Source organism: Gobius niger (assembly GCF_951799975.1).
Source record: "Gobius niger genome assembly, chromosome: 21".
In the NCBI taxonomy this organism is placed as follows: domain Eukaryota; kingdom Metazoa; phylum Chordata; class Actinopteri; order Gobiiformes; family Gobiidae; genus Gobius; species Gobius niger.
Genome location: NC_136872.1, coordinates 17060315 through 17074305, shown reverse-complemented (window position 1 = coordinate 17074305; position 13991 = coordinate 17060315). Strand labels below are relative to the sequence as shown.

The following is a 13991-nucleotide window of genomic DNA, read 5'->3' as shown; positions in this document are numbered from 1 at the left end:
ATTTTTAGACCTGGAAAACCGGTTTCTGTTGCCCAAGACAAAACACAAACACTGAGTTGTCTACACATGCCTATGTGATTAAATAGGATTACCACATTTAATTATAAATCTAGACAATAAAGAAACAGAAACAGAAAGTATGTGTCAGTGTTTTATGTGCGTAGGCCGAGCGATTATAGAGGCAAACCATAAACCCTTCACCTCGGTCTAATCTCTTCTCCAAGAACCAGCAAAATATTGCAATTTGCAGACAGCAAAATATGCTTCAAATTTATATTTTAATTCTGTTGACCTTTCCCATAGGCCTCATAATATACCTGACCATGAACCAAGATCCTAGGAAATAGATTGATGATGCTTCTTATCCCAAACAATTTATTTGAGTTCATTTTTTGTATTGATCCATCAATGACAAAGATAAGATAAGACAACCTTTATTTGTATATTATAACAGCCAGTACAGTATCAAGTAGGAAAAAGGATAATGGTAAACAAATTGCAAAATGACAAGCTTATATGAAAATCTCATAATAATAATAATGTGTTGAATCCGAACAATTTACTCCAGCACCCGGCTCACACCAGTGCTGAAAATGAAACTGAAAGATTCCCACACATTCATTCCTTACAGTAAGAAAAAGTAACTTTTAACATGATTATCTCATCGATCTTTTTTCATTAGCGCTTCAAAAGTACAATTCCGAGGAGTGTTCCCAAACCTGCAACCACTGTCCCGCCTGCCATCCAAGGCCAAAAATATTTGAACGTGTTGGCTTTAGCCTTTTCCTCAACCTGCTTCTCTGACATGGCGGCGTTCTCCGGTGCGGCTTTGATGGATTGTTTTTCTTCTTTTAGCTTTTCTTCAACCTTTTCTAAGTTCTCATTGGTGTAGCCTTTACCGCCGTTCTCCTCCACGGTTACATCGATGGTCTTGAACAACTCCTTGAGCTGGAACTGGTTGCTTCTGTATGAATCCTGGCTGTTTTTCCAGTATTTATTATCAAACACATGGCAGCGCCCGCCACATTTCTCCACCAGAGTGCTGAGATTGTGGTTATCTTTGATCCACTCTTTAAGCGTGACCCCCTCTTTCAGCTGGTCGCCTTGAGTGAAAACCACTGTGGTGTATTTCAAAGCTTCTTCAGAGAAATGTCGGCTGAAAAGGTCAGCGACAGCCTGCTCATGTTGGGTGAACCTCTCCACTTTGAGCACGAGCAGGAAGGCGTTAACACCGGACGCACACTCGATCATGCAATTCAGGACCTCCTTTTTCATATCAGGCCCGTCTGGGTTAGTGTCAAAAAACCCAGGGGTGTCGATCAGCTGGACACGTCTCTCTTGTGTTCCTCGGATCTCAGACTGGCAGACTGTTGTTCCAGATACTGAACGATGACAAACCTTAAACAAACTCTCTTCGAGAATAGTGTTGCCCAGGCTGCTCTTCCCTGACCCAGTTTTACCCAGGAGCACAATCGTCATCTCGCTATCTCCTGCTGTGGAGAAATTAAAGCTTTGAGTGATTATATAAAAATTATATTGACAAGTGTAGTGACACATGTTTCAACCTAACAGGAAATTCACCCAACAGTTTTGTCTCTGCCTTTTTCATTCTATTTCACTTCAGCAGCAAAATGTCTCTTCATATTAAGTGACTACAGTCTTTACTTTGCACCATTTTTTTTTTCAGTTACTTTTTTGTGTGTAATATTCATTAATCTATTTTTCATGAATCACAGTCTACCCAACTCATAAGTCAAAAAAGCTATTCTAACAAAATAAAAGTATATATATTTTTTAGATTCTGGTAGATATGTTTTAAACGCAGCATAGTTCAGTGTAAAACAGCGCCTCACCTGCGGTTGCCATGATGTGTTTGATGACAGTGACAGCGCTGTGTCTTGTCATGTATTGTGCAAATGGAAGTTTACTTTCTGTTTTCTATTTCCTCATTATTAGTTTAGGTTCAAATTGTTCCACTGGCGTCACCTACTGGCTGACTGTAACTTGCACTTTTATGTGGATGTTTATCATTGATTTACAGCAAATCTGAGTAATTTCTTCATTACAGCACTGTTTAAAGGCCCTTTACCTTTTTGTTTGTTTGTCCTAACTTTACTGACACATTTCTAATATCTTCATTCTCAGGGTCAGTTCATGAGCTATGACAGTAATGTAAAATCCAATTATCCAAGAAGTTCATGATCAATAAAACGCTTTATAATTAGGTGGATTGTACACAAAGGTTTCTTTCAAAAAAATCTGCATTTGAAAGATACTGAAGGACGAACAAAAAATATTTCCTCAACTAGAATAAAAATAGGCAGGACCATTTTATGGGTAATGTGTATAATTACACATAAATAATAAAACATACAATTAACAGTTATTACTATTACTACTGTGCCCAACATGCATAATCTCATAATATATATAAATATACTATATGTATGAGTCAGATGTGACATTTAATGAGAATCCTGGGTGTGTTTTGGTGCAACAATATGAAATCAGTCATACGCTGTTTGTTTACATCTTCTTTATTAAAAATGTGTCCAGTGATTCAAAACCATATCTCTTTACATTAAGCACAATATTAAACATCAGATTAATCTATCCATCCATTTGCTTCCACTTTTCCGTTGCCGGGTCAAACACATAGCACCATATTAAACATTATTTAAAAAATAAAACATACAAATGGACACTTTGTTACATTTTCCCCAAGTTAAAATACAAACAATAATTGTCTGTGAGCGTCTGTCTCTCCTCAGACCTGAATCCTTTGCTGGGAGTGGGATTGGGACTTAACCATGGAGATCTTTCTGCTCTGCTTTCAATACAGGCATCCAAATGAGGTACTCTAATTATAATTATATTTATTTTGTTTTATTTTGAATGCACTGCAACTAAAACAATGTTAGTATATTATTGTATCATGGTTGGTATCATTTGAATTGAATCTTTGTTTTATTTTATTTATTCATTTATTTGACAGGGACATTGCATTGAGACAATTCAACATAGTACAGACAAGCTTGTAGCTGATGAAAAATGAGTTTATAGCTAGAGCTAATTTTCAATTCCAGTCCCTGGTTGGGCCTTTCTACACTTCATTAAAATGTTCAGTTTCATCTTAAAGACTTACCTATATACACCGTATAAATCATTTACGCACACCACCTCAGGGCTATTTACAAATTTATAAATGGGTACATTCTTCTTTGGATTTTAGCCAAGACTTAACTTGAGAAGTAAACATTTTAAACACAGACTTGGTTTTAAGCTCAGTGGGTAATGAGTTCCATAACCTGAACTTTTTTTTACGTAAAGGGTAAATGACCAAACGAAGTGTTGCGGTGAGGAACTGTACAGTTGTAGTTGTTGATGATGATGGAGCCTCTGGTGACTTCAATGTGGCCCAGGTGCAAGATTATTGAGACATTTGAAGGTTAGTTTGAGAAAACATAAACCGCTAAAGCTTTCAAAGCTTAACAATTTATACTTCTGGAGAATGTGTTTAGTGGCTGAGGTAGTGGCCTGGGCCCATGCTGTCATGCAGTATGATATATGGGAAAATATTATAGCATGCATGAACAGAAGGGCGGCCTGGTTTGGAATATAGTGTCTAATAAGTTTATGTTTTGAATCTTGACAGTAATTATCCATTATTCGTTATTAATTGTTCTTGTGAGATACGGCATTAAAAGTTATATATATTACGTCACTTTTGAACAATTGTTATGCTTGGTATCAATGCAGTACATAAAAAACTGCATAAAAAGCTACATGTAATGTTAGCTCATCAGGCATAAGGAACCTACACATGGAAAAGTGAAAATCTACAGTAACAAAAACAAAATTGCTGAGAGAGAATTGACAATGGTCTCTGACTGTCACCAGATCTAGAAGGCTGTTGGCAATGACAGCCCTGTTTTCCTGTATTATGTTCTCATTGACACTAATTTGCAGGGACATTTATCATGTCCTGGCTGCATGTCAATCTCACATTAAACAGACCTATGGTATAACATGAACACAACCTACAAACCGGATGTAGAGGGTAGAGGATTCATGCAGCATTAGAAGTTCGGTGCCACTGATTTAACAGCTCTTCTAATTTTCTCAGAAACTCTGTAGCGTCTTCAATTAGTTTTGTGGCCGATTTCCCAGACGCCCCTGCCACCAGCCCTGCGGTTCCCCCCACAGCCCCTCCTAACAGGGCCTCACCAACATACTTAATTAAATTTGGATCATCTTGTACAACTATTTTAACCATCACTCCAGCGCCCACTAAAGCCCCCAGCACAATTCCAACCACTGCACCTTCCATGTTTTTCTTGATTTTGGCGTAGACCACATCTTTTGCCTCTTGGAGAATGTCTTTGAATGTGATTCCTGAAGAAGAAGAAGAAGAAGAAGAGGACACTCGTTGTACCTCTTGTTGTATGTCATTATAAGTCTTTTGTAGCATGTCATTGGTGTAGCATCTTCCTCCATTATCCTTCACTGTTTTCTCGATGGTCTTGAGCAGCTCTCTGACCTGGTACTGGTTGTTTTTATATGGATCCTGACTTTCTTTCCAGTATTTATTATCAAACACATGACAGCGGTCTCCACATTTATCCAGCAGTCTCCCCAGCGCTTCATTCTCTTTAGCCCAGACTTTTATGTCCTCTCCTTCCAGCTGATCCCCATGAGTGAAGACCACAGTGGTGTACTTGAGAGCCTCCTCCGAGAAATACTTGACTATAATGTCTATCGTAGCCTGCTCATGCCGGGTGTACTTCTCCACTTTGAGCACGAGGAGAAAGGCGTGAGGTCCCGGGGCACACTCTGTGACACACTTGAGCAGCTCAGGACTTAACTCTGTGCTTAGGGGGTCGGTGTCGAATAAACCTGGAGTGTCAATCAGTTGTATGTTTTTTTTGGTTTTTGACACACAAGCTTTGGTCCCAGAGACTGATCCATGGGACACCTTGAATAGATCTTTTTCATCATGTATTGTGTTGGCCAGGCTGCTCTTTCCTGTTCCAGTTTTACCCAGTATGATGATCCTTGTGCTGCCAGTGTCTAGAAGAGAAAAGAGAGGTGTAATAATTAATGAATGACTTTGTACAGTAATGTGAACATTCTTCATTGTACAAGAGGAGAGGTTGGTGCTCAGAGGTGAGGTTCCCTGAGTACATAGATACCATAACCTTGAATAGTACAAATGCATTCGTATTTGCTCGAGTGCATTCTCCAGTTCTGCTCCTGTCAAAAAGAGGTCATGAGTACCAGGGAACATCAGGCTGACCCCATCGAGAAGCCTTAAATATTGGCAGACTTTGGTTATGGGCTGAACGATGAATCATATCCAAACTCTGTAAACGTCTTCAAACAATGCGTAACATTAACCCTTGTGTCCTGTTGGGGCATTTAGTGCCACTTTTTGCAATTTTTTGCCCTTAATTTGGCCATAACTTTTGTTACAAAACGTATTTTGACAAACCTTATAAAAATATAATTTTAAAATTTTATATTAGTCTTTGGTGCTGCCTGTACAAATTTACTACCCTAATCTCATGTTAGTGGCTTTTTGTGCCACTTTTTTGACGGCTGTAAAAATATTGTAGATGAAAATTTGTTTATTTATTCATTTATTTTACATTGCGACAATTCAACATAGTACAGACAAGCTTGTAGCTGATGCAAAATGAGTTTATAGCTAGTGCTAATATTCAACTCCAGTCCCTGGTTGGGCCTTTCTACACTTCATTAAAATGTTCAATTTCATCTTAAAGACTTACCTATATACACCGTTTAAATCATTTACACACACAACCTCAGGGCTATTTACAAATTTATAAATGGGTACTTTCTTCCTTGGATTTTAGCCAAGACTTAACTTGAGAAGTAAACATTTTAAACTCAGACTTGGTTTTAAGTTCAGTGGGTACCACAACCTGCACTTTTTTTACGTAAAGGGAAAATGACCAAACAAAGTCTTGCGGTGAGGAACTGTACAGGTGTTGTTGTTGTTGATGACGGAGCCTCTGGTGACTACAATGTGGCCCAGGTGCAAGATTATTGAGACATTTGAAGGTTATGTAGGCTGTAAAAAATATTGTAGAAATATTGTGTCAAAATGTTTCACATAATAATGTTAATCCACTTCAGTTGTGCACAAAACTACCAATGTTTGAAAAATTGACCAAAAAATTAACACACAAAGTGTCTCATTTTACAAATTTAAAAGTGAGTTTGGGCAGAATTTGGATTTACATTTTAAAACACCCTTGGATATGTCAAAGATCAGTAACAACTTGTTTGATGTTTGGTAGTTTTGTGCATAACTGAAGTGGATTAACATAACTATGTGAAAAAAGTTTAAAAAAAGTTTAATCTACACTATTTTTACAGCCGTCAAAAAAGTGTCATAAAATGCCACTAACATGAGATTAAGGCAATAATGTGAAATCTCAACTTTACATAAAAACAAAAAAATAGATAAAATCAAAGTTGTTACGGATCTTTGACATACTCAAGGGGGTTCAAAATGTAAATCCAAATTCTGTCCAAGATCACTTTTTCTATGAAAAATTAACAATTGTGTGTGTTCATTTTTTGTATTTTTTGTTTTTTAATTGGCTATAAAATAGTGAAATATTTTGATAATTTTTTAAACTTTGGTAGTTTTGTGCTGAACTGAAGTGGATTAACATAATTATGGAAAAAAAAGTTTGAAAAAATATTTATCTACAACATTTTTACAGCCGTCAAAGAAAGTGGCACAAAAAGCCACTGACATGAGATTAGGGAAGTGTTTCTAAACACATGGGCTAAAGTATATTTTATTTCATACAAGGGCAAAGTAAGAATTAAAAGAAAAGTGTGCACCTATAGATTAGTCTGTGCGTGCGTTGATATGGCTAGATTTATATATAAAACTAGTCATTGTGTTTTTGTGTTAAGTTTTCCTCACATATGTCACTTTAAATGTTATTGTACATTTTTGTGGTTAGAGTGGTTAGTTTTGCAAATGATGCAAAGGTTCGGCCACACACATTATCATGTGAGTTTAAAAAAATATAAAATGCACCATAGCAGTAGCAATCAGAATCAGCAAAATGAGTGCAGCCTCACGCCAGGTAGAATAGATTAGCTTTAGAATCGATCAAGCTTCTATTAGTATTGTAAATTGAAAAAATAATCGTATAACATTTTTAAGTGTTGCGCTTACCTTCCATCTTGTGTTGGATTCTGGGTCCAATGTACCGGTGTTTATTTTTCTTATGTGTTTTTCTTCTGGGCATGTTTGTATTGTCCTCAGTTTATCTATACTATTCCTTCTGACTCAAAGTTTTTTTCTTTTACTTTGAACCGGACGGAAGAGGGTGTGTTTTGTGCATCACTCATAGTAAGTACTTGTCAGGACACTTGGGCACTTGGACAGAGTTGTTTGAGTTGAAGATATTTCAGCTCTTGTCCAAACATAAAGAAGGAAGTCCAACAAAAGAAAGATACAATAAAATACACCAAGTCCTTAGACAGTATGGAAGGGGGTTGCGTGACTACATGTTCTAAAATGCCTTGTGTTTACAGCAGATAATGACTGTTAATGTTTGACATCTAGCTTTGTTTCCTGTAGATAACTAAACAGCAACTCAAGGAAGACTATTTTTTGCTGTAGCAGGGAGATGCGGAGATTTTATTGTTCATTAATGATGTTTGGAAATGTTATCTGACAAACCCGCTGAAGGTTTTCATTGGTGTAGCATCTTCCTCTGTTCACCTCCACAGTTTGGTCGATGGTGTTGAACAGCGCTCTGACCCGGCGCCGGTTGTTTCTGTATGGATCCAGGCTTTTGTTCCAGTATTTAATTTGAAACACATGACACCAGCCTCCACATTTCTGGATAAAGTTCTCCAAAACTTCATTGTCCCTGACCCAATCCCGTATGCCCATCCCCTCAAGCTGGTCGCCTTGAGTGAAGACCACCGCGGTGTATCTCAAAGCTTCTTGAGATACAAACAAAATATAGGCCGACAGCACAAAATCTTGAGACTATTTTTTAAGTTTTAAACATTTGAAAACTTAGATTTATGTAAAAATGCAAGGAGCACAAATGTTGAAAGCATTTACAGTACTGTACCATATTGTCTCCATGAAGCTTTTACTATTACAGTGGTAAAAGCTACTGTGTTTGAGTAAGACGGACACTTGGACACTTGGACACTTGGACAGGGTTGTTTTAGGTGAAGGTATTTCAGCTCTTGTCCAAACATAAAGAAGCACGTCCATCATCCAACAAAAAAAGACACAAAGTCCTTACATAGTATGGGAGGGGGTTGCGTGACTACATGAGCCTAAAATGCCTTGTGTTTACAGCAGATAATTGGCAGGAAGTGGGTGTTAATGTGAGATATTTAGCTTCATTTCCTGTAGAAAAAACAAGCAACTCAAGAGTGACTTTTATTTTGTGCTTTAGCATTGTTACAGGGTTTATCATGTAAGAACATTTACAATATATTTAATTTCCGGGGATATTCAGGCTTTGGGGAAAAAAAGAGAGATAACTTGTGTTATTTAAGTGGTATTCAGTGTTTGCAATAATGTGCAACAGGCTCACAGCAGTTTAATCTTTGCAAAATATCATTAATTAAACATAAAAGATATGCGTTGTAAGATTTTGAAATATCAATCCATCAATCAAAGTTTATTTCTATAGCACTTTACAACAACACTTGGCAGACCAAAGTGCTTTACATGAAAACACAGAGAAAAAACATTCTGTATAAAATGACATAAAATATATACATCAGTCTTAGGTGTTCCGGAAGGTCTAAATAAGTGAGTCTTTATTCTGGACTTAAAATATACAAATTTTGAAAGTGACGACATTAGCATTTCAAGCCTGGGACGGTTGTGTCTAAAACATATCAATAGATGACACATTCAACCAAAAAAAGTTCTGCCCATGCACAAAAAGGGCACTTTAGAGTCGTCAGATTTACAGCTGTTTCCTTGGCAGAAACAGCACCTAGTTTTGGAGCTTGGATGACACAATGGAAGATTTTTGTGTGTTAAATGATACTGGAGGAAAGCATTTGTTTGAGCTTAGGTTTGTATAAAAGGTTCAGCTAAGTTTATCACTAGGCTACATGTTTTCAAAATTGCAATTAATCAATATGAAAAGAATAAGTTGTGATTAGATTTTTTGCCATATAATAAACCTTCCCCCTTTTCTCTCTCACAGAAACAGCATCACTGTGAGGATTTTGTATTCCAAATTAAGCTATGAATAGCATATGAGTAGCACAACTTCGATTCTCTGCATGTGCTTTACATACAATAGCTGTGACTGTACAAGTTGTGAGGGGGAAACAGCTCAGTGCTTGTCAATCTTCTTTTCTCTAGCGCCTGAACAATAACACTCCTAGAAGCGCCCCCACCATGCCCAGACCTCCCGAAGCCGCCAAGGCAATACCTCCTACAGCCCCTAGACCTAACATCAGGGGCCAGAAGAAATTAAAGGTGTTTTTTTGGGCCTTTTTCTCGACCTCGTGCTCGGACATGTTCTTGTATGTCGCTCTGATTGTCTCTTTCTCTTGTCTCAGTTTTTTTTGCACCCGCTGAAGGTTCTCATTGGTGTAGCATCTTCCCCTGTTCATCTCCACAGTTTGGTCGATGGTGTTGAACAGCGCTCTGACCTGGCGCCGGTTGTTTCTGTATGGATCCTGGCTGTTGTTCCAGTGTTTATTATCAAACACATGACACCGGCCTCCACATTTCTGGATAAAGTTCTCCAAAACCTCATTGTCCCTGACCCAATCCCGTATGTCCATCCCCTCTAACAGCTGGTCGCCTTGAGTGAAGACCACCGTGGTGTATCTCAAAGCATCTTCGGAGAAATTTTTGGTGAAAGCTTCGGCGACCGACAGCTCCTGTGCGGTGAACCTCTCCGCTTTGAGCACGAGCAGGAAAGCGTGGACGCCGGGCGCACACTCGATCATGCAATTGAGGATCTCCGCGTTGAAATCCGGCGCGCCCGGGGCGGTGTCGTAAAGCCCGGGGGTGTCGATCAGCTGGACTCTTCTGCCCTTCACTACTCTGGTCTCGGACTGGCAGACTGCTGTCCCAGAGGTGGAGGAGTGACAGACGTTAAATAAACCTTTAACGCCGATTAGGGTGTTGCCCAGACTGCTTTTCCCTGATCCAGTCTTACCCAGGAGCACAATCCGTCTGTCTGCTTCTGTTGGAGAGTGTAGAAAAAAATACCACATGTTCATATTTTGGGGGGGAAACGGACTATGATCTTGCCCCCAATACAATCGTTGACTTTGTATATCAAAATCAATCCCTCCACAAACCCTTATTAAAGGGTTTCTTAAAGCTTGTTGACTTTCCAAATTCGTAAAGACAAGCAGTAGCAGTCTAGTTAACATTGGATTAGCTGCAGTGTTAGATCAAGCAGGGCAAGGCATAAATAAGTCCTTTTTAACAAGAAATAAAAAGCTAGTTAACATTAAGCTTATTAGCGCTTAGTTTGCTCTTAATATGTGTGTCCTAAAATGGTAACAGTGAGACAAGGAACATTGTTATTTAGAGTAAGAATAGATGTATAAAGTGGGAGGTGTCAGGTGGGAATTACAGTCAAAAGCATTCAATCTATCACTTAAAGATTGATTTGAATGTGTGGCTCAGGGTTAAACCACAGCACAGTCTAACTGAGTCTAATTGAGTTATCATATTCTTCAGCAAAGCCTTTAAGCAGTGAAGTCCAATTTAATCATCAATAGATTTTCTTTTCTTCTTTTTCTTTTATCAATAACAGTAGACAGGCCTAAACCATAACTTTAAACAACTTAGTCATTAGGTAAATAATATTTTTTACATTTTATTTGTCTAGCGCTTTTCTTGACACTCAGAGACGCTTCTCACAAATACCAAAAAAAACGTTTCCTTTACCTAAACCTATGATGAACCTATGGCTCTTTTGCCATTTAGGTAAAGATGTTTCTGTAAAATTCAGTGCCATCTGGGGTAAGTTTGAAGAGACCTTTTGAATTCTGGATCAGTCCACGTTTTCACAGCAACAACATATTTGTATAAATTGGCGGTGGCTTTTCAGAGAGAATACTTGTATCTAAAAGGATACGGACCCCTAAAAAGTTTGAATTCAACTAAAAAGGTCACAAAATGTTTCACTCACCAGCGGCTGCCATGTTGCGTTTAAGGGAGAGTGGTCCGTCTCGTCTGGTCTCTGTGATCCAAATGCAGTTCACTCTCTGTGTGCTGCTCCCTAAAGCTGTTTCCAGGAAATGCCAAATGCACGGGGGATTTTATTTTTTCTGTTCACTTGTGTCATGCTGTGTTACTGATATTGACTATGATTTCAATTAGTGATGACATTTTTTTTTGTCGTCAGAGGTGAATTAAGAATGTAGTGTGTGTAGAACAGAATTAAGAATAACAGAGTGTAGAACAGATACAAGCAATATAATTTTAAGGCATTTTTCCTTTTTGTTGCACTGGCGTCACCTGGTGGCTGACTGTAAACCGAGGGAAGGAGTCAGCATTAATGCAAATCCAAGCAAGTGTAATGTCAGGGCAGGCTTTCTGCTCTTTGGTTTGTCGCCCTTTTGGCTAAAAAAGGCAAAAAATATTAAAGAAGAAATCCATAATTGCGACTTGACATGGATTTATATGTGTAATAGGAGTGACCTTTTAGGATCCAAGATTACAATATAGAGATAATGCTTTTATTTGGTGATGAAATGGAAATCTCATTCTGAATTATATACATTGTATTTATTAGAACAGCAGAAACAATGAAAGAAACAAAACATAAACAATGTTGTTCGTTGTATGTAAAACTTTTTCTTTACAATTTACAGAAAATCATTGAATCCGTTTACGGGTTGAACAAAAATGTTGATTCATTAAACTTAATGATTTGTTACTGAAGTACCATAAGAATACTATTCACACAGCATGAAACATTCAAATGATCTATGAACCCTAAACAATTTAAAGCATTGCGCATATTAAGAACAATTTTTTACAGTGTTGCACTCTACACAAATAAAAAGAGGCTAAACCAGTTTTGACATCCTTTAATTTACATTAAAGTAAGTGAAAAGAGGCAGAACATGAAGCAAAGTAAAATTATGAACGTATGAGTATTTGCTAAAATAGTTGGATAAAATTACAGATAAAACCATGTGTAGAGAGCGTGTTGATAGGACACTTGTTCCTTATTGGGGTCAGCATTTACAAAACCATGTGTATCTCAATCTAACTTTGAATATTTTTGTTTCGGAATTATTTCTTTGAGAAGCTCTTTGATCTCTTGCAGGACGGCTTCTACTGCCTCTCTTGGTGTGTCTGCCTGTTTTGCAGCTTCATATCCTCTCCATCCACCAACAGCAGCACCTACAACAGTCCCTGCAACAGCCGCTGTAACAACCACTGGAACAGCACCTGCTGCAAGTAAAGGTGGTGGTAGATCCTTTATGCGATGGAAAATATACGCCATCATGACAGGCACACCAAGTAAAGCTCCTAACAGGACACCTGTTGAAACACCTGCCAGTTTAACCCATATTTTCTTATCAGAAATTACTTGCAGCATTTCATTGGAGTAGCACTCTCCTCCATTCTTTCTCACTGTTTCCTCAATGGTGTTGAACAAGTTCTGAATTTGGACTTGATTGTTTCTGTATTCGTCCTGGCTGTCTTTCCAGCGTTTACTATCAAACACATGACAGCGGTTTCCACATTTCTCAATCAAGTTTTTCAAAGTTGTGTTGTCAGTGATCCAATCTTCAATCTTAGTGTCATCGGGCAGTTCGTCTCCATGAGTGAAGACCACTGTGGTGTACTTCAAAGCCTCTGCAGAGAAGTATTTGAGGACAACATCCACTATTGCCTGCTCGTGTTGTGTGTATATCTCCAATTTGAGCACAAGTAGAAAAGCATGAATCTTCGCGGCACACTCTATGATACCCTTGAGCAGCTCCGGACTTAGATCTGAGCTGCCTGGGTCTGTGTCGAAGATGCCCGGAGTGTCAATCAGTTTGATGTCTCTTCCATTCACTTGTCTTGTTATAGACGTGCAGGATTTTGTTCCAGAGATTGAAGTACAGTTGACAGGAAACACGTCTTCTCTCTCTCCAAATATAGTGTTGCCCAGTCTGCTTTTCCCTGATCCAGTTTTTCCAAGAAGTACAATTCTCCATGGTTCTGGAAGAGATTTAAGGATAGATTCAGATGACATTTCCTTTAAATCTATATTGAAAATATGCATATTGAGAATATTTTATCTGTGTTACACAAACAATGTAGTTTATACATTCAAACACTATCACTTAGTGAGTGTAACAGGACATGCCAGCTAAAGCCTATGTCATTGTAAGATTAAACCTGAGAGCAATTGTGTTTGTAATAACAAATACTCTTGCCAAACAGTACAGCTTTGCATATGTTCTTCCTTTTTTTCACTTCCCTAAATGAAAAAAGGTTGATTTTTGATGTATTTTTTTAAACTTATACTTCAAATTCACTTATATAATACTCATTGTATTAGTGAATTTGTTCAGTTAACATTTTGCAGATGTAGAAACATGATGACTTCTATATGGTTGAATAAGTGAATCCCAAATATTTTTTGGAAGATAGTTACATTTCATACTACACCACCATTTGGGAACAGTGGGATAGGTCTTTATGTAAGATATAAAATTACAAAAAATAAAACAGCTAATAAGACCAAGCAGTTTAACAGAAGGAAGAAGAATATTTTGAGAATTAGAAACGTTTTGTGAATAAAACATACCATCTGTGTTAATGATAATAATAACATTGTATGCATAAAGTTCAAAGTCATAAATCAAATTGTACTTAATTTTTCTTTATTTTGATAATCTAGACAACTGAACAAAAACAAAGCTTACCTTCCATTTTGTTGAGCCTCCAGTTCACAAAGCGCTCAACTTGTCTGCTCTGC

The 13991-nt window shown here is 37.8% G+C and overlaps 2 protein-coding genes across 3 annotated transcripts; both read right to left on the bottom strand.

Annotated features, from left to right (window-relative positions):
• Positions 1-443: 443 nt before the first annotated feature.
• LOC306980538 (GTPase IMAP family member 7-like) lies at positions 444-1922 on the bottom strand. 2 transcript variants are annotated; one of them, XM_079579970.1, is made up of 2 exons: positions 1854-1900; positions 444-1493 (listed from the first exon to the last, which is right to left on the bottom strand). In XM_079579970.1, exons 1-2 carry the CDS (start codon positions 1864-1866, stop codon positions 679-681), a joined length of 828 nt encoding a protein of 275 aa, XP_079436096.1. In that variant the 5' UTR covers positions 1867-1900; the 3' UTR covers positions 444-678. The 2 variants fall into 2 exon arrangements, with proteins under 2 accessions (XP_079436096.1, XP_079436095.1); XM_079579969.1 differs by having other exon boundaries at positions 445-1487; positions 1854-1922.
• Positions 1923-4069: 2147 nt separating this feature from the next.
• On the bottom strand, positions 4070-13991 carry LOC306981001 (GTPase IMAP family member 8-like; the record flags this gene model as incomplete). Its single annotated transcript, XM_079580547.1, has 4 exons — positions 13939-13991; positions 12467-13228; positions 9471-10235; positions 4070-4896 (listed from the first exon to the last, which is right to left on the bottom strand). Exons 1-4 carry the CDS (start codon positions 13943-13945, stop codon positions 4070-4072), a joined length of 2361 nt encoding a protein of 786 aa, XP_079436673.1. The 5' UTR covers positions 13946-13991.